A 21,362-nucleotide genomic window follows, 5' to 3' on the forward strand; every position below is an offset into this window, starting at 1 on the left:
TAATTAATGATTGTGATATGTTATAATAAATGATGATGTAATATGTTGATGTGATATCATTACATGGCTACATCTTATTTTTTACATTCCTCATCACGGTCATAGTAGTATTACATGAATATAAAATGATAATGGATAGATGGAAATTAGTTAACCATTAATAATAAAGACTTATTTGATCTAAAAATATATTAAAATTTGATTAAACTTAATAAAAAAATTTATTTAAATTTTTTAAAATAATTTAAAAACTTTTTTAAACATTATGTATTCATAATCTAAAGAACTCAAAAATACTTAAAATATAATAATGATTACAATTAAGTGGCCCAAAGTAAATGAAATTATTTATTGCGTCTAAAAAATAAAGAACTGTTAACAACTTCTCAAACTTTTATCATGACATTACCAATACTTGTGAAGGAGGGGCGAAGTGTTAAATTATAGGAGTCCAAAATAACAGATGACCTTTTTCCTGTTTGAGGGAAGGGTTGTATTTCCAAAGCTTTCTCAAGCCAATAGAATAGACATGCCGCTACCTATCCCCTAGTCAATTAAGGGCGGACACTAAACTGTTAATAACTTTAAAGGTGTAAAGCATTTAAACATTTAAATAAAATATTTTTTATTAAAATTAAAAAAATTATTATTAATTAGAGATCATTAAATACATATTACGTTAATTGAAAATAAGAGAAATAATTGGTAATTAATAGTGTTGTGAGAATTAAGAAGTGATAAAAAAATATAGATTTATTAGGTACATAATTAAGGTATATATATTATATTAATTATCTTGATTTTTACATAATTAAGACAGTGAGATTAGTTTTTGAGAATTAATAGAATGTGGGAAATGAGAGAACATAGATATTTGTTAGGCACCTAATTTAAAAAACATTTTATTAATTATCTTAATTTTATATATTTTTAATATAATTAATTATATTATTATAAAATTATCGAGCTTATAAAAATCTGGAATCTAAAGTAAGGGTTTTGATGTTGTTATGTTAAAGCTGGCCCTGGGTGGACACACAGAGTTGAGTGGTGTCAGATAACAACACTGAAGTATCAAAAATCTCTATTAATTATAATGCTTATGTTAGAGTTTCATGTAGTTAATGATATTAATGAACCCATTAATTTTTTTACAATTTTGTAAAAATTAAGGTTAAAATTCTAGGTCAAAATAGATTTAGCTATGACACCACTTAAAAAAATTTTGAATCCACTTGCCCCTAGCTCGGACATTGGCTGCATATCAAAATTGTTTGTTAAAAAGTAATCATTATAGTATATTCTAGTAGAAGATATGAAATTGAAATATTTACGGATGTTGAATATTTGGACTTGTTTAAATAGGTGAAATCTTGAATTCTAAACTTAATTTTTATTGTTTTATATACCAAGCAACATGTGATTGATCATTTAGCAGTCTCCTTTTATTCTTCTTTTGAGAAGTAGCTTGGGTTCTTTGTTTACTGAATCAGGAATTGAATTTAGCTTGAAAAGAACCAGATTACTGAATGATATTCTAATTAATTTCAGTTTTCAGCAGGCAACCACACTACCACTGCCACGTCTCTCTCACATTTTATACTACATTTAACGTGCAATATCAACAACGACCAATCCAATTAAATAAAAGGATAAATAATTCTAAGTAGAATAATCAAGAACTACTGAATACAGGTAAGGCAAAAGAAGCTGAATCTATTGGAATCTCATTTTCCTATCATCTGAACGAAGCCTCTCTTGATGTGATCTTGCTCCTTCCATCTTCAACATCTGCAGCAAGAAATCATTCCAAGTATCAATCGGACCAGGCAAGCACCAATGCACACAATCATTGTACAAAGTCACATTTTCATGAGGCCAATGCCCATATCTGCTTGGATGACCATCTGGTCTCAACAATGTTGCCAGCGTCATGTCCATCAGCCTATATCTCTTCCCTTTCTTTCTCCCTTCTCTTTCAGCAGTCCTGAATTCCTCCATCTGTATCATGTAAAGCTCCAAGTTGTCGCCATCCAACGCCGTCTCATTGCTCCTAAACGGCTTTGTTCTGACACAATTTCCACCCTGGTTCCACAAACCATTCTCAAAGTGTGGCGGTGCAAAAGTCCTTAGAAATGTTATGCCCTTGAAATTTTCTAAGCTGTTGATGGCCCTGAAAGCAGTCCTGAAAGCCTTTCTATAGCCATAGAACTTTGTTAAGTCTGTCACATTCTCTATTAGGCAAAAATGGCAACCAACGATTTGGTGATTTTCATAGAAAACTGATGGGCGATAAAACCAGTGTCCACCAGAGATGATAAGGTAGTCGAATTCTTCGATTTGGGTTGTCCATTGTTCATCAAACTCGTCGAGATAGAGATTGAAGAGGCCAGTCTGCGTTGGACCATCGGCCTCTCTTTCTTTGGACTTGACCAAATGAGGAGTCCAAAAGTAAGCAATGGTGAAGTTGTAGCTTGTGTATTTCCATCGTTTGAATTTTTCGTCTGGTGTGTACGAAACATCGATTGGGTATTCCACCTGAAACGATGCAACATTAATTTAAGAATCCTGCAGAACTAAGAAAATTTAAGATCCATGCTTTCATTAATTGAGCGGTTTGGCATGTGCAAAGATGTTTTAATCCCGAACTAAAAAATTAACCTACAGTGAATTTCGAGTCTTTGAAGTATTTCTTGACTGGGTCACAAATTCCATTAGCCAATCAAAGAAACAACAGTTGGGTGCATATTTTACTCCGTCGGAGGTCTCTTGAGTGAATAAATGAACAAATGAGAGGAAAGTCAATCAACAAAATGTTTCAACTTGTAATAGATAAAAGAAGTTCAATCTATGGGTTGGTTTCAAAACATTATTAAGTGGAAAGTCGACCAAATCAGTCTTGGATGCTTTAGACAGCAGAACAAGGAATATATGAGCAAATGTTGCAGATAAGCATGGTAGAATATGATAACAGACCAAGGAGCCCACATTACCAAAAATGCATGGGCTATTCGAAATTTGTCATCATATGATCAAACTTTATTGTATTCGAATATTGAACTATATAACCAAACTTTGTGTTTGTCAGATTGAATTGATAGGCAGGTGAATTAATATAAGGAAAAAAGTATCATTATTAATGTTCAATTTCATTTCAGATGTGAGATTAATGAGGAGAGGGGCAGATTCTTCTAATCCTGATAGCTAGTGATTGGCTACAATGTCAATAGATAGCTAGCTGGCAACATTTTAATTATTATGAGAAAGAAAAAGACAGGGTCAATAGAAGACAATAATTTTTAGTCTTACTATCGGGGCAAAAGAGACATTTCCGGTTATAAATTGAATTATTCAAATGGCTATAATTTATCCAAAATGAAAATGTATTTAATTGTAAACTTCAGACAATTAAAGGTTGGCATGGTCCAAATTAAGCACTTCAAATCAACGTAATTTTTTAATCAAAATCTTGCAGCTAATTAAAGAGAGGGGTGGGGGTGGGGACTGCTTTAAAACATACAGTTTTCTCTCAATTTTTGCTTTCAAAATCAAATGGCAAAAGTTAAAAAATGTTGCCAATAGGAATCTGTCCAAGAGAAATTTTTTTTTTGTGACACCTATATCTGTCCACATGCATGGCATTTTTCGATATATATATATATATAAATTTATTAATTTATTCTGCCTTTTTGTTTAGGGAAAAAATGTTCATTGCAATAGTATGCATGTTAACTAATAATAGTGACAACAATAAGAGTAAAGATTCCACGTACTATTTCTACACAATCATTTCACCTAATCTTTGATTTGTATAATGGCTTAGGTAAACTACCCATGCTGCTAACCAAAATTGATTGAAGCAATGACTTAAAACCTAAAGCCCATAGAGATATAGAAATGTTGGGGGACCACTCCAATTTTACAAATTAAGTTCAAAAAACCAGCATAGTTCAGAGAACATTTGTCTCTCTGTTCTAAAATCAAAGCTAATCGATAAACTTTTTGGAGGAAAATTTTGTATGTACTTCAAATTAAATTCATACGAGTAAAACGAAAAATGAGATATATGTGCACACATATATATATATATATATATATATATTTGTATGTATATTGAATTGAGGTTCTTGCGCATCGATGTATAACAGTAAAATCTAGATGGAAAATAAGGAGACCTACCCTGGAAAGGAGGCATATCAAGGACTGCATTTGGTTTCGGCCCACTGAGTCTCCAACAAAGGCCAAGGACTTGCCTCTAACAATTTCCAGGAACTGGGCAGGGTTGAGAACAGGAAGCTCGCAGCCATCAGGCTTCCACTTCCACTTCATGAACTCTGTGTCAGGCTTTCCATATTTCATGCAATTCTGATGCTCATGTATCGCCCAACATGTCGTGTTCGTGTAGTAAGGCGCATCAGGGTTTCGCACCCATTCCCCAGAAAATATGTCACAATTTTCACCTTCAGATATCCTTATTGAAGCTTGTAGTTCTCCAGAAATATCATATGTGGATGATGACTTGGATGACGAAGAATTCTTTAACAGATATAAAGGGTAACCTAGCAAAGGGTAAAATACAGGGATGATAGTGAGAAAAACTAAGGTGCCAAAGATTATAACTAGGATAATTTTTGATGTTCTTGGCAGTGCATGGCTTCTGCCCAAGGGAAGCTCCACTGCATGAAGCTTCATTTAGAAAGAGAGAGAAAGAGAGGGAGAGAGAAAACAAGAGTTATAGGAAACAGCCAAGGCATTTAGAAAGGGACTTTGCTCATGTACATAAAGTTGTGGCAAGTTTAAAAAGATTGATGGGGTGGTTGCTTTTCATATATGGTTTTAGGCCTTTTGGTTGAGGATGCTCTGCATCAAACCATTTTCTAATAGCCCCTTGGATTCTATAATTAGGATACAACCGTAATTTCATTTCTTAGAAGATAATATGTACAAGTAAAAATCAATGTTATAATCCATTATAATCCTTCACATATATAACATGATAATTATGTCGTTTAAAAGAAATTAATCAAAGCAGAACCAAATTAAAATAAATATAAAGTTAAGACTAAATTATTTTTTCATGAAGAAACTTAAATCTGAAATCGACGTTGTAAAAGCTCTTCTTTATAATTGAGACAAAGACATCTTTGGTGTCGTTATTATTTATTTATTTATTTTTGAATTATTGGTCATTTTTATGATAAATAATGACAAGTATCCTTTAACTACTAACTATTATATGTTAAATGGCACCTAAACTGTACTTATTGATGTAAGCGCAAATCCTTAAAGTTTTACTCTCTATGTGCGCACCTAATTTGGATTTAAATATTATTATATATAATAGTTATACCTAAGGAGATACGTGGCATAATTTTGTAAGAGAAAGGATATTCATTGCCTTGGGGAAGTGAGAAGAGACAAAGAAATTGCTTACCATAAGAAAGGGATGATTCATTGCAATAGGAAGGGGTAAAAGGGTAAAAAAAAAAGTAATTGTTGCTCTATTTGAAGCCACTTTTGGAATTTGGTGGGTCAAAATTAAAATTAATTTCTTAGAAAATGAGATAGTTATTTAGTTGTAGCTATTTTCCTTTGAGTGCTTATATGATGTTGAAATAATTTGTTAAGTTAGAGAAGTTAAATGTTTTTTTTTTATCAAATATAAGTTTGAAGTGAAGGATTCAAATTGTGTTTTTTTAAATAAAAGATACATGTATTTAAATATTTGATTTAATAATAAATAAGATAATGCATTTAAAACGGAGAAAGTCATCAAACATGAATGACAACACGAGGAATAAAATTCAATGAAGAGCAATAAATATCATTCATTTGTCTCTTACACTCAAAGTTAAATATGATGTGTTGAATGAGATATCTTTGAAAAAATTTATATGTCAAAATTCATTACAAAAAAGTAATGTTTGAAAGGGGAATTAAATAGGCCAAGAGAGAAAAAAGTTTAAAGGTACACTTAAAACGACTTTAATAAATTGATTACTCAATTTTCAAGTGTATGTGAGATAATTAAGGAAGAGGATAAGGCAATAATTTTGATTAATTCTCTTGCTGAAAATTATGATGTCATAAGGATTTTTGAGTGTGAAAGATGTAATGTTGTACTTACAGAGCATGATAAATTAAAACAAGCTACAAAAGAAAATGACGATGATGGAGCAAGGGGTAATGCTCTGATGGTGGAAAGAGGGAAAAACAATGTAAGAGAAATTAAAGAATGATGGAAGATGGAAAGATAGATGGTTTTGATTTCTAGACCTCTAGAATAAATTTAAGTAATAAAATATATGTTGTTATTGTCATGAGATGGGACACATAAAAGCTTATCGCAAGAAATTAATGGAAGATTAAGGGAAATTTCATAAAGGTTAAAGAGAAAGAGAAAAATAAATGTGGAATTATCTATCAATGTGATTGCTGGTCGTGATGAGGAAGAAGATGAAGTTTAGATGGTGTAAGAAGAAAAGAATGATACAAAAGATGTGGGTTTTTGATCCTGCATTCTCTCAACATATATGCACACAGAAGGAAAGAATGATTTTCAAAGTTTGAGAAGGGTGAGAAACCAGTTTTTATATATATAATTTGTTTGAATGAGTACCTGATAAAATAAGACACAAAATTCTAACCTTAATAATTTTTTTTTCCAATGTATAATATTATTTAGTGGAATTTGTTTTTGTCTATTATCTTTTCCGATTTATACGTTAAGGAGTGAGTCCAAGTCTGTGGTTTAGCAGGCGAAGGCTTTTACCAGGTTGACGGAAGCCATCTCACCAACTGCTTGATTGACCGTAGATTTGCTTCAAATCTAGATAAACTCTCTGCAACCACAATCTTAATTTTGTTTTTTTAAAGGTAACCACAATCTTAATTAATGTTGTTTTCTTCTTCTTCTTCTTTGGTTTAATTTTAGTTTTGGACAAGACTTAGATGAAATTGGTCCAATTCCTAATTAAAAATAATCAAATCAATTTTTCTAAAAATTTTGAACACAAATTCATTGTTGGATGACTTGTTCAAACATAGACCGTATGTGCATATAGAAATTCAGAAGATTTAAACAAATTTTTAATGTGCCCTTTAGTTAAAATTTATGATATATTCCCTCCATTACTATCAAATAATATTTTCGTATATACATTATTTTTAATTTTTTATATATTATTATTGATTTACTTGTGGAGATGCATTAATTTCTTAACCGTTTTCTTGTTAATTTTATTTTATAATTTTAGAATATTTTCTTTATCCCCAAGTGGAAGTGTATGCCTTAATTCCACATTAATTGATGTATAAACCACAGTTTAACCCGACAAGTTAAGACTCTTTGGGTTTTGGGTATTTAGTCAACCACCAAATCCTTTCTTACTTGTTTTCTTCAATCATTATTGTATATGGTATACTCTATTACCAAGGTAAGGTTCATCGACACTCTCATGACAAATCCAACGTAACCATAACAGTGCATTACCCTTATTCTCTTGGCCTATTTTAGGCTTTTGGGCTTGGTGCTCTCATTTTTTATTTTCCCACTAAACTATTTGCATTTCTTGCTCCAATTTGATTGTTAATGTACACCTTATTATACAATATAAGATCACTTAATATATGCATATATAATAGAAACTATTTTTGTTGGTTATTTTGAAATGCCTTATTTATTTATCTTTTTAAATTCAGAATTATTTATTGAAATTGAACTAATGCTAGACATTTAAGCATTGGATTTAATTAGTAGATATGTATAAATTTTTTGTTATAAAAAAATTATACTTTTTTTTGTCTATTTGGTCCCAAAAATGAAGATAAAAAGGAGTGGTGGCAAATAGCATGCAATAATTGGAATGAGGAAGTTAAGAGCACTTGAAAATGGATGTAAGTTGTTATTTTCCACACATCAAATCATTAATAAGTTTGGCATTACATTATAATCACTCTATTCTTCTAGTTTTGCCATAAAGCTGAAAGGGCCAGCATTGGCTGGCAAAGACAAATGCATTGCAATTAGCAAGTTATTGCCTATCTCTGCCGACGATTTTAAGTGCTGTTGGAATGTCATCATCGATCGTCTTGGCTGATAACGTGACGAATATGTCTCTTAAAGCCAACTACTTATATACACACACACACACACACACACCATCATATGTACTAATTATAAACATTTTTTATTTCTCAGCCTGCTGTATTCAATTATTTCTTATGGGATATCCCATTTTGAGATAAACAAAGACATTGCAAATAAACCACTAAGAGGGGGGTGTAATGATAGGCCCAAGCCCAACTAGACGGGTGTTTTACTCGCAATGAAACTAATAATCTTGGAAAGCAAGTCGGGCTGCGGACCAATCTGACCATAATCTTGGAGCAAAGTTATACCAGCAATACCACTTCCTAAGATTTTCAATGAATTAGTAAAAGTTCTACAATGGATCATGCCCGATTAACTCCGAATAGGTAATGTCAATAAATATCTTATAATCGAATGTCTTACTTCATTCGACTTAGTTAAATAGGATTGGGTTTTTACATAATCCTTTTTCGTGCAGAATTATTTACAACTAATTCACCTTTCGAAAAATAATGTTTGGCATCCCCTCAAACATTACATTCTTTTTTAAAAATTCTAATTTAGGGTATGTCCAAATAGTTTAATCTTATTGTTTAATTTACTAAACTTAGTTTCTATTTTTATTATATTTTTCTTATTTTTTATTACAAAATTACTTAAAATCAATGCTGCTTATGCAAATAATCATCCTCTTAATGCTCTTGCTAGAATGAACATAATTGTTTTTTACTTAGAAAATTTTGAAGAAAATTGTTGCTTACAATTTTATTAAAGTTTTCATTTTAAAGGATTTTCAAAAGTGCTTTAATTTCTAATTATTCAATTCATTTAATTAATAATTTTATTTTAATTATATTATTGTTCTTTAATTACTATTTGAAAAATTTTATGAATAGAAATATTCATATAAATAAAAATTAAATAAAAACATTAAATATGAGTAGGACATAAAACTCAAGGGAGCCCATAGCCCAAGGTAGATGAGCCTGATGACAATTTGGGCTTTGGCCTGCTCAGAATTAGACCGCGCAGATCCGACCCGCTTCTTTTTCTCTTCTACCTAGTATAGAAGCTATGCCGTCTTACACTCCTTTAAAAACTAAACCTAAAACTTATCTATAAATGCCCATTTTCTTCATGCCTTCATTTTGTTTCTCCCCTTTCCATCTCCCGCCCGCCTCCTCTCTCCCATTTTCTGTTCATCAAACTTTTAAACCAATTCATCAAACTCTAAAACCAATTTATAAAACTTTGATTCAGTTTAAAAATCTTTAAATCGGTTCAACTTTTCCTAACTACTTAGTAGTATTTTTTTAAAAAAAATATTAATTTAAATTAAAAAAATAAGGAGAGATTTTAATTTTGTATTAACATTTATAGAAATTTAATGTAGTGAAGTGGGAAGGAAAATGGAATAAGCATCAATCTAGGGAAAAGCACTGGAGAGGAATACCTATGAAGATAGTGTTGCTTAAATTTGAATTAAGAGATCATTTTTTTTACACATAAGAACCAAAATGGTCCGATTTAAGATCTTAGACTAAGGAAGCCTAACATATCTTTAATAAGTAACAGATACAAATCTATCAAGAGAATTACTCAAGAAAGTCTTTCCCAATGGACAATACTTAGCCAAATTAGCAAAAAAATCTAGACACATGTTACCTTCTCTAAAAATATGATGAATATCTCTTACCCAATCTTTTTGGATCAAAGTAACATAATCTTGAACTAGAGTAGCATATGGATGAAATGTCACAACACTCTCTTTTAAGAAATGAATGACCACTACTATATCGAGTTCAACTATCAATTGATTCAATTACAAGTTCTTAGCTAGCAATAAACCCCCTCCAATGCTCTAAGGTTTAGTGTTAGAAGCATTTGGTTTAATATGGTAAGTGCAAAGTATCAATGATCAATCTTCCTATGAAATGAATTGAGCCATACCCATACTAACAAAATGACTGAAAAAAGCCCATTCTGATGGCAAGTGGGACTATTCAAGATCCAATGGTTGATAGGGGAAAACATACATTGAAAAAGGCAACAGCTATGAGTGCTGTCTTAATTCCTATTCTACACGAATGATGATTTGCTTGATTGATACAAGTTAAAGAACCGATAAGAATTTTACTTATTTAGTTAGTGAAGTGAAATATGAAAAACATGAATCCAACGTATAGAAAATAAGATTTAATTAATGAAGTGTCATTACTAAGTTTATCACATTTATCAAATATAGGTACTGTCTTTGATAATTCATGACAATGGATTGTCCTTTCCTTGCATATCGAATGTGGAGTTTGACTTGCATAGGAATTCGTGGCCTTGGACGATTATGTCAAGTAGCTGATGCACGCATTTCATTCAGTGTGCAATCTAATTAAGGTGCTTTTCAAAGGTAAAAGTTGCTAAACCATCAATCGAAATGCTATGAATGAATTGTAGCCATTTGAAAACTCTAGCATACGAAAATGGACTACCATTGAGTGCTGTTCATCTCTAACATTCCACCACAAAATCACAAATTTTATTTTCCGAAACTACCCTACATAGTAGCTTCTATTTTCGCTCCTTCTCCACCCCTTTTCCTCATTTTCATATGCTTCCAAATATTAAATTTATTACCTTTATGAAAAAAATTTGTTTTGGAAAGGAGGGAATTTGAATCAAATTCTTTGAATATAGGGATGTAAGGATTTATCACCGTTAAATCAAATGTTCGAATGTTTAAAGGTATTTTTTTATTTTATTTTTGATTCAATTATTAAGAAATCTTCAATAACCTTTTTTTTAAAATGTGTTTAAGAACTTCTAGTGGTATATACAATAGAATAACCTACCAACATGCGATAAAGACAACTCCAGTTCTCTCTCTCTCTCTCTCTCTTTCTTGTTACAATCCTTAATCTAATGAATTGTTGCTTAATCAAAATATTACTTATATGTGATGAAATAATACTATAAATAAGTTTATGGGTAAATTGCTTATCACATTGAAGAACATCCCCTATTTTTATCATAGTCATGTTATTTGTACAGAAAGATAAATGGAAAGAACATTGTGAGTAGTTTATCTTAATTTGGGTGTCTAAAAATGAAGGAAGAGAGACAAGAAAGGAGTTTTAATTTGAACCTGAAATCTCTTGAAGGGTATCTTAAATTTTAACCATTTAAATATTCTCCTAAAATGAATATTACTTTTTAAATATAGAAATATATTATTTTTTTCCTATTGTATGAAGAAACGTATATTACTTCTCTTTCTACCCAATGAACTAAGTAAGGGATATATCTTTTTTATTAATCGAGGTGCAAAGGACAAGACACACATGATTCAGAATCCATTAATTAAAAACATATCCAAATTTAACTAATTAACAAGGGATATATCTTAGCTGTATTTTCTCGTAATCCATCAAAAAACATGAAATTAGCATGAAAAGTACTTTATCTTCTTTTTGTTTTTCTTTCTTAGCATGAAAACATTAAATTTGTTCCAATTGTGGTTAACTATTTATCATGATTGTATATATAAATATTCATGGGAAGTGTTGGAAATCATCATCTTGCTGATCAATCGACTGCTTACTTTATCTATTTATAATCATGCATGAACCATATTACTTTTTTTCTATATAGAAAAGGGATGCAAAATCGATTCTTTTAATTAAAAAATACATGTATTTAATATTGAATTCAACACTCAGATTTCACGCATTCTTAACCATACTTGGATTTTTTTGAAAAAAATATAGCCACAACCAGAATCAGCAAAAGGAGGGCAGTTACGGAAAAAAATCCAAAAGCGGAAAAGAAAAAAAAAAGGGAAAATCCAAAACTGCAAGTATAGCTTTGTTCCACAGAAGCCTTAAATATTGCGTGGTCCGCCTTCCAAGCACTGAATGCAAATCGTGACATCAACTGTTAAATTCATTCATCTTGTCCCTCTCACTTGTTTTACTCGTACCCTTTCCATCTCTTTCACTAATTCTCAACCTCCTTCTCTCTTTCCTATAAAACTTTCTTTTCCCTTCAAGCCATTTTCTTTTCATTTCCAACTCTAAATCTTGAGGTTTGTTTGTCTTCTTTACTTACTCATAATTTTCTTCTCTTTTCTTTTGGGTTGGTTCTCCAAGTAGCTAGCTGACTGTGACTTTCTTTTCTTTGGTTTGATCAGCAGGTTTGAGTATATATATGGTGATGAATACGATGACGGGATTAGGCAGATTGGTGGTGAGCTTGAAATCAAAACTAAGGTATTTGAAGATGAAGAAACCTGCTTATTACGACAAGATTGAAAAGAGTGAGAGCATGAGGGTTGAAATAAGGAGCAGGAAAGCCCGGAAGCTTATCGAAGAGACCATGAAGATTGCCGATTCGCCAAGGACGTCCAAGACTTATGCTTTTTGAGTTGTTGACGAGTAGTTTTGTATGAAATGAAATGATCAAACGAAACTGTGAAGAGCAAAAAGTTTCCTTTCTTAGTTTAATTTTGATGTTAAACCAAGCATTTTCAATGGAGGATGATGATGATGTTGAAGACCTTACCTTACTAATTTCTTGGTTGGCTCTTTGTTTTCTCTCTTTCCTTTCTCTCACTATTTCTCACCCACACATACAAACAAGGCACATGCCAAGATTGTCAAATCAAGAGCTTATGGTCTAATTTTTTTTCCAAGGAATTCAGCTATAGAGAAGACAAAATTATGTTTTCTTTTCTTTTCTTTTTTGATGTAAAAAGATGCCAATTATGTACTTAATTGTTAACCTAAAAATTATAATCGAGTTATAATGTGAAAATAAATGGCAAGTTATGGTCTTCAATATAGTCAAGCATGAAAGGTTTGCATATAGACAACCAATGTCTAATACTTGGCTGTTTCACCAGATATGGAGTACGCTACTGTGTGCTTTTGCCACAATTATTAGGCTACGATGTTATCAAAAGGCAGCCATCAATTCTATATATACATGTCTACCACGTAATAAAGCAATTGATGAGACAAAAAGCATCAGTAATGGAATCCATTTTTGATGATGATATTTTTTTCCATAAGCTCTTGTTCGGGTGTGGTCAGAAGCCATGAGAAGCAAGTAATAGGACATGGCAGCCAAAGGACAAAAGAATTAAAGAAAATGCACCACATGACACTGCCCTTTCAATGCAAAGTAGCAAAGAATGATACATATGAGGCTGTGGATGGAAAGACAAGAAAATAAGGAAAGGGTGCCACGATTATGTGGCAATTATTGGCACATGAACACATATCAAGTCTGAATGGTGGACATCATGATCCCAAAAAGCTTTCATATATATAAAAAAGGTATGTCCACATACATTCCTATTATAAATTTTATTGTCGAAAGATGTCCACAAATAAATACAAATTTTAAATTTTTTTTGAGAAATGTTATAATTAAAATAATAATAATTAAAAATATAAATATATTAAAATTTATAAATTAGAAATTTTAACATTAAATTAAAAAATATAAATTCAATACATTTATTTAATACAAGTAAAAATATTTAAAATAACTATAATTGATAAAAAATTATTTAAGAAATAAATTTTTTTTCAGTATATCCATAAAAAAGATGCATTTTAATTTTAATTTTAAAAGGTGCATGATAATATTAGTAAAAATACTATCAAATACATCTTTTTTAATATATGTCATCAAATAATTAGTCATCCGCTTGTCATTCATTTGATATAGAACTTGAATTTTTGGACAAAGAGAGTGAAAAACGCAACTAAAGATCAAGAGTAGGATAGGGAGAGAAAGTAGTTTAAGTTTGGACATTTTTAATAAAATTTTAAATTATAGAAGGAAATTTTTTTTATCTTTTTATATAATATTTAAATATTAATATGTAAATTAATTTTTAATAAATTTAATTTAACTTTAAAATCTTGATATCATTTTTTACAAAATTATTAAAAAATTGATAAATTCATTAATATTATTAACTACATAAAACTTAATAAAACTCTATAAAAATTATTTAAGAAATAAAATTTTTTGCTAAATTAGTGATGTCATGTGACACCTCTCTCTCTTCAAGGTAAATCCGCCCCTGTCCACAGGTAAATTGTGTTACCCAAAAAGGGCTTCCGCGTCAATTTAAGAAATCCAAGTTCCATTTTATTACTAATTTTGCTATTTTTTATTTGTTTTTCTAAAAGAATAATAAGTAAAATGTATGTTCACATACAAAAGTAAATTATATTTTTGACCAATTATATATAAAATACGGTTTTTTTAGATAACAAATTCAGCAGTGTTAAAAACTTCAACTTTTTGTTTATTTTTATCAATTATAATTTTGTTTTTTGTTTTTATTTTTATTTTTGTTTTTATAATAAATATTTTACAAAATATAAAAACAAATTGTAAAAAGTAACAAAAGTATTAATTACATGGAATCTTAATTTTTAATTACATTGGTAAATATCTCAACTAAACTAAGTATTTGGATTCAGAGAGACAGAGAGAGAGAGGAGAAAATGATAGAAAAAAAAGTTTATAAAAATAGTTTGATAGGTTTTTTAAACTTACATCATTTTAACAATAGAAGGGTGAAAACAAAAATCATTACTATTGATGTAATTTCAATAAAAAATTTTGTCCACAACCGTATTTTACTTAATATTTTTAATTAAACCATCATCATTAACGAAAATTTTTGTAAAATTCTTTTCATAATGACTCAATCTCGATGAAGAATTCCATCAAAATTGTTTTTATCAAAGTCACTAGTTCATGTCAAATCATTAACGATGCAATTCTATTAAAAATAATTTTCAAATCTATAAAATTTGTTTCATTTAAAATCCGTGAATAATGAATAGTATTATCTTTACAGTTTTTTTAATGAAAAAAATTTTATCAAAAATTTCCTATTTTCTTATAATGATGTATGCATCACATATAATTTGCAATTAGATGAAAGAAACCGAACATTATTCCCTAGAGCCAATTTCAATACGTTATTATATATATTAATGAAAAATGCCTTGAGCAGTGAACAAAGAGATATTTTACATGTATATAGCAGACAAAAAGCCAGCATTCCCCATGGAAGGAATGAAAAAAGCAGTGAAAGTAGTCCAATATTTTAGACAGCAGCTTAAGTACATGACAATACAAAAACCCAACATCTTCCCAAGGATGTGTCCCCAGTTTCAAGAATAAATCCAACATGAACAAGACAAATTTCAACCTGAACAACAATGAGTTGTGAGGAAGGCCAGGCACGTAAAGATATGGGAGGCCCCCGACCGCCACCGGTCCATCATATTTTTATTTCTATAATTTATGAAAAATTATTTTTTATTAAATTAAAATTTTAATACTATAATTATTTTATTGAATTTTTAATTTTTTGAGAATGAAGGATTCCTCTTTTAAGTAGAGATCATACATAAACTAATAAATCAAATATTCGAATGCTATTAAACTTTTAAGATTATAATAATAAATTCTAAAACTTGTGAAACTTTAATTCAAAAACCATAAAATCTACATGAACAAAATTTATTAATGATGTATCAGTTCGGAATTCAACCTAAACATTTCAATATAAATGTACCATTAGCTCATGCCAGTAACTCGAGGAATTTTGGCCAATGATTCTTTTATTTTCTCGTCCTCAAATGACAGGTCAACCATGTCTCCCTGCAAATACTTCTCATAAGATGTCAAGTCAAAATGGCCATGCCCACACATTGCCATGAGGATAACCTTTGGTTCTCCAGTCGCCCTACAGCGAAGCGCTTCCCTGATGGTGGCAGCAATTGCATGAGTTGGCTCAGGGGCTGGAATTAGCCCTTCAGATCGAGCAAACTGTAGTGCACCTGCAAAGCAAATTGTATCTCTTATCTTCCTCTAGCACAAAATAATCTACTCAACCAAATTTTCATAAGTTCCTTTGACTAGCAAAGATTCGTATTGATTCAAATGTCGGCCAGTGGTTTAAGTCCAGATGAATGAAGTCACCTTGAAAGCACTCAGTTTGGGGAATTGAAACTGCTTCAACGAGTCCTAATTCATAGACATGTGAAATCAATGGTGCCATACCATGGTAACGTAAGCCCCCTACAAAGCACAGAAAATGCATTGTTAAAAACAATGAAAGAACAATATGATCTCAACCACCGTAGAATCACAATGCTAGTAAGAGATACATTACCGGCATGAATTGGGTCTGGAATGAAGTCATGCCCTAGTGTATGCATCTTCATCAATGGAGTCATCCCTGCTGTATCACCGAAATCATATGCATAGACACCTTTTGTTAATGAAGGACAAGCTGTAGGTTCAACTGCTCTAACAACAGGGTTGATTTTTCCACTGAGCTTTTCTCTTATAAACGGGAAACTGAGTCCTGCAAAATTGGACCCACCACCAGTACACCCTATGATCAAGTCTGGGGTTTCACCAATGGCTTCCATTTGTCTAATGCACTCCTCCCCTATCACAGTTTGGTGTAGCAAAACATGATTGAGAACACTCCCCAGACAGTACTTAGTATCGTCATTTGTAGCTGCAACCTCTACAGCTTCTGAAATAGCTATTCCTAAACTTCCTGGGCTTGATGGATTCATTTGCAGGATTTTACGACCTGCCTCAGTAATGTCAGATGGAGAGGGATGAACTTTTGCACCCCATGTCTGCATCATCAGTTTCCGATATGGTTTCTGATCATAAGAAGCACGAACTTGCCACACCTGTTGAAAATTTCAAATGAAAGGTCCTTAGCTCTACAACATGAAAATTGCAAAATGAAAATCAATTGCAGAATTGAATCAACTTGAACCCAAAGCCTTCAACGGGCAGGACCAAAAAAGGCAGTAATGATATCCTGTTTGATTTTCTACCAGCATATAAGTTGAGTTCCGAGAATAATATAAAAAATCTTACTTCACATCCAAGACCAAATAAGCTGCATGCGAAGGCCAGTGAACTACCCCACTGGCCAGCACCAGTTTCTGTCACAACTTTCTTGGTCCCTTGCTGTGCGTTGTAGTAAACTTGTGGAACTGCTGTGTTGGGTTTGTGTGATCCAGCAGGGCTGACACCTTCATACTTGTAGTAAATTCTAGCAGGTGTATTCAGAAGCTTCTCCAACCTCTTGGCTCTAAATTCAAATAAAGATATTAGATACTCCCTAACATCGCAAATGTCTTGAAAAAGAAAAAAAAAAAGCATGTGGTTCTGATAACAGCTTACCTAATTAAAGGGGTTGGGCGCCAGAGTCTGTAAATATCAAGAACTTCATCGGGAATATCTATGAACCTTTCATTGGTAGCCTCCTGCTTAATTAACTCATCAGGAAATAAAGGAGACAAATCTTCTGGTTTGACTGGTTCACAAGTTTTGGGATGTAATGGAGGAGGAGGTTTTACAGATAGATCTGCTATCAGATTGTACCACTGACGAGGAATTTCTATGGCTGTAGAATCAGCATTTAAAGCTGATCTTGCTCTTACTCTATAGCCATTTGAAAGCCTTATGTGCTTTTGTTTTCTCCTTAGTGGAAGGCATCCAAGCCATTGTTCCTCTCCTGCATGTGCAAAGGTAGTTGAAAAGCATAAAATTAGAGCAACATCAGAACACCATAATTAAATGGTACATAAATTATAGAATTATAAATCAAAAGACTGCAGTTTATACAATGAGGGAACTGTCTACAAGGATTCAACATAAGGAGCTTTGCCAATCAAAAACCTATCTTGTAACTATATTTGGTGCAATATCAAGATAAATATAAGAAATTGTCTCGTCAAGAATGGAATATGTGATACAAGTGAAGTTTAAGTTAAGAATCTAAATAAGTAAAGTTCCTCCCTTCCTAATTCATTTCTTAAGTTGCAATACTATTATAAGACAGAACAGAGCATTTCTGTTGGGCAAAAGCGTCGCAGGCCCTCTCACAAACAAGAAAAATAGTATAACAAGTTCGAGCATCCCATATGTTCACCAAATCAACCAACCAAATAGCATATCTTGTACCTTACTGGGAGGTATATTCCAATTTTGTATGGATCAATTATACCATTGGCTTCCAGACATGGTTACCTGCAGTTGAGAGTGCTTAATTTGGCTAAGTTTTGAACGATTTTAACATGGTGTTAGATTAAAAAATATATCAACTTTGGCATTGTCAATTAGGAAATTCCTAGAACAGAGAATTCAAGATACAATCACAACTGGCTGAAAAGGAAAGGGAAAGGACAAGAAAAAGACACTGTCCAGGTTAACCATCCACACCTCTCATGCTCCTTCAATTGCAAGATTACTTGTTTAATGTTTTGATACTACCAAAAGTTCAACATTCGCAATCACAAAGAAGGCCATTCCCTTGTATGTATTCTTATTCCACTTATTTATTTAATTATTTTGCATAAACCATGTTTAACAGAAAGCACCATTGGTTTATCGTGTGATTTATCCTAGTTTCACAAATATGAGATGCAACTATCCTGCCGCCAGCTTCAATCCAGGAATAAAGCGACTGAATTGGCTTTAAGAGTAAAAAGCCCCTATGCTATGGTCATTTCTTCAATGAAGTCCTTCACATTTTATTGTACACATATAGAACTTTTAATTTTAATTTGTATCCAAAAAAACCCTTAATCTTACTAGAACATTAACCACCACCAAATCCAATGTTAGTTGGCGTTTTATACTCACATAGCATATGATCTGACAAGCTAACATGGCTATATGGTTTCTGACATGATCATATGAAAGTTAAAAGAGTCACATGGCAATTGAAGTAGCCAAATAAAATGACACGTGAGTTGCATCATATGTTACACGACAGAAAATATCAACTGGTATTGGTTCTGAAGACGGTTACATTACAGTCAAATAAAAATAAAAGATTAGGGACTTAGTTGAAGAGATTCCCACAGTTCAAGGACTTTTTCGTTATTTAAGCGACTGAATTTGAAATTGAAACCCATATGATGCAATATGGTTTAAGGGTTTGAGCAAACATCTCCTACTGTATAACATTGATTTAACCTTGCAGCCCTATAACCAAGTCCTACTCATTCAAATTACACAGCCAAAATAGATTTTGGCGACTATGCTTGAAACTCATAGTGATTTTTGGCGATGAACTTCACCTCAGTAATAACAATCTGATTCCAAACTATTATCTACTTAATTAGTCATTCTATAATCAGAGCAGCTGATCGAAGCCCCTCCTGAATAAACTCCCCAACATAGATGGATATTCATGTTTTTCCTTTTAACTCCTTTTCTTAAACTACTTCCACGTTCCCCATCCAGCTCAACTTCTTCATTAACAAGAATTCAGTCAGAGTTGGAGAAAACTAAAACTGTCATGATGTTGAGCAGTTATTCAGCTCATAAGGAAATTGAAGTTCAGAAGAAAAAAATTCATGCCCAAAGTTGAATCGATTCTATCATTTTCATAATAAAAATACAGACAAATTGGAATGAACAAATATGTTAACAACACGGGTTTTGTATGGAAGAGATAAAAGAAATGCTTGAATCCCAAAAGCTGTAAGAAAACATGGAAATGTTACCTTTGATGTAAACGCTTGATGAAGCTAACAAGATGGAAGGTGGGTTTGCAAGGAAAAGTGATTGAGTGGCCATTTCTACAGGTTCAAGGCCTGTGCTGGTTGTACTTCTTGGAACTGGAAATTTGAACGTTGACTGATAGATAGAACAGGGGTGAGGATCTATTCTCACTTATTTTGTCGCCCAGTGATTATGTTTTTTTGTTCCAGGAGTTCTGAAGTGTGAATCTATGGGGTAGAAGATCATTCTGTTTTTATGTCTGGTACAGATACGACAGAATTGAATCAAATTTGATCACATGGGCAACCAGGAAAGTCAAAACTAGAATCCCCCACCTTGAAAACTAGTTTCAGCTGTCAAGCTTTTTGTAATAAGACTAATTTCAAGTTTTCAACCTGGGAACAGGTACACAAAGGGGCATCCTTTTTTACACTGTTTTTTAACATGTAAAACTTTGTAATAGAAATGAAAAATAATTCATTTTGTTGTTACAAAGATATGTGTGAATATTTGTTATGATATAATTCAAAAAGTTCAAATCAAATCAAATAATGTAATAAGTGTCAGTGTCATAATGTGCGAGTTCGAAAACTTAACTGTGCTAAACGTGAGAAATTAAATAGTCACCACTAATCTTTTTGTGTAAGTATGATTGGTTACTTATTCAATATGTTCTATTTGACAAAATTTTAAATTGATTTTAGGTTCATTTAAAATACAATAAATTGATCTGTGAATTTTTAAAATTGGGTTCAAGAGTACGATTATGCACGGAGAAAGATTAGCACCCGTGTGATGCCCGTTTCACGAACAGTACCATTTAATAATATGTTATTCTATTATAGTCTAAATTCTTAAATTTATTTCATTGGATTTCTTTAATTATCATTTATTTATTTTATTTTATTAACAAATTAAAATATTTTATTTAGTTTTATGGGTGTAATGTGCACATGATGCAATTATGAAATGCATGGTATAAAATCTAAATAATATCGAACGAATACCTTTCAAAGTGAGCACAAAAAATTGAGATAAATATCCTGACTCTCTTAAATTTTGATCGAAATTACACAAAAATTTATTAGTTTTTGAAAAGTACATTTCGTTCCAAACAAATATTTTTTACTAAACACGTAGATCCAGCTGTTAATCAATCGTTAGAATTTTCGTCAACGTACTGATGCGGCAAAGGTAGAAAAATAACTTTACCCTTGATTACTTTTTATAATTACAATTATATAATTTTTTTTATTAATTATAAAAAAAAATCCCTTGAGGGAGCTCTAATCGAGCTTCCTAAAAGAGCATTGGTTCCCCAAAGGGTTCACCTTTATTTTTTAAAAAAATAATAATAATAATTTTTTAAATTAATAAAAAATAGCATTTTAATCTTTTCATTATTTTTGTTAACGATGTTTGTAGTATAAGGACGGAGTATTCATTTCGAAAACTAATAGACCTTGTGATTTCGATCAAAACTTAGGAGATCAGGGTATTTTATAAAAAAACTTTAATCATTGAAAATGAATGGATACATTTAATCACCAAAAGTGGATAGATATATTTAACCACCAAAAGTTAATGAATATATTTAACTATCGAAAGTGGATGAATACATTTAATCATTGAAAGTTGAGAGATATATTTAACTATTGAAAGTAAATGGATACATTTAACCACTAGAAATGAATAA

General features: G+C 31.5%; 2 protein-coding genes across 2 annotated transcripts; both read right to left on the reverse strand.

The window, feature by feature from the left end:
- Window positions 1-1,571: 1,571 nt before the first annotated feature.
- LOC110421625 (protein trichome birefringence-like 19) lies at window positions 1,572-4,809 on the reverse strand. Its single transcript, XM_021435255.2, has 2 exons — window positions 4,180-4,809; window positions 1,572-2,538 (listed from the first exon to the last, which is right to left on the reverse strand). Exons 1-2 carry the CDS (start codon window positions 4,690-4,692, stop codon window positions 1,717-1,719), a joined length of 1,335 nt encoding a protein of 444 aa, XP_021290930.1. The 5' UTR covers window positions 4,693-4,809; the 3' UTR covers window positions 1,572-1,716.
- Window positions 4,810-15,545: 10,736 nt separating this feature from the next.
- On the reverse strand, window positions 15,546-19,974 carry TSBTYPE2 (tryptophan synthase beta type 2). The gene is made up of 6 exons (XM_021435465.2): window positions 19,669-19,974; window positions 17,336-17,669; window positions 17,027-17,243; window positions 16,296-16,833; window positions 16,103-16,201; window positions 15,546-15,960 (listed from the first exon to the last, which is right to left on the reverse strand). Exons 1-6 carry the CDS (start codon window positions 19,739-19,741, stop codon window positions 15,698-15,700), a joined length of 1,524 nt encoding a protein of 507 aa, XP_021291140.1. The 5' UTR covers window positions 19,742-19,974; the 3' UTR covers window positions 15,546-15,697.
- Between the last annotated feature and the right edge of the window lie 1,388 nt (window positions 19,975-21,362).

This window comes from Theobroma umbraticum, unplaced genomic scaffold (genome assembly GCF_002168275.2).
Source record: "Theobroma umbraticum cultivar Fairchild unplaced genomic scaffold, ASM216827v3 scaffold_130.0, whole genome shotgun sequence".
NCBI lineage: Eukaryota > Viridiplantae > Streptophyta > Magnoliopsida > Malvales > Malvaceae > Theobroma > Theobroma umbraticum.

Bases quoted from the DNA above. Each gene is read 5' to 3' on its own strand.
- LOC110421625 (XM_021435255.2), bottom strand. From the start codon at position 4,692: ATGAAGCTTCATGCAGTGGAGCTTCCCTTGGGCAGAAGCCATGCACTG. The intron at 2,539-4,179 runs GTAGGTCTCCTT...GCATCGTTTCAG, and splicing joins TGATATGCCTCCTTTCCAGG to GTGGAATACCCAATCGATGT.
- TSBTYPE2 (XM_021435465.2), bottom strand. From the start codon at position 19,741: ATGGCCACTCAATCACTTTTCCTTGCAAACCCACCTTCCATCTTGTTA. The intron at 17,244-17,335 runs GTAAGCTGTTAT...ATTTGAATTTAG, and splicing joins CGCCCAACCCCTTTAATTAG to AGCCAAGAGGTTGGAGAAGC. The intron at 15,961-16,102 runs GTGACTTCATTC...TTTGCTTTGCAG, and splicing joins CCAAACTGAGTGCTTTCAAG to GTGCACTACAGTTTGCTCGA.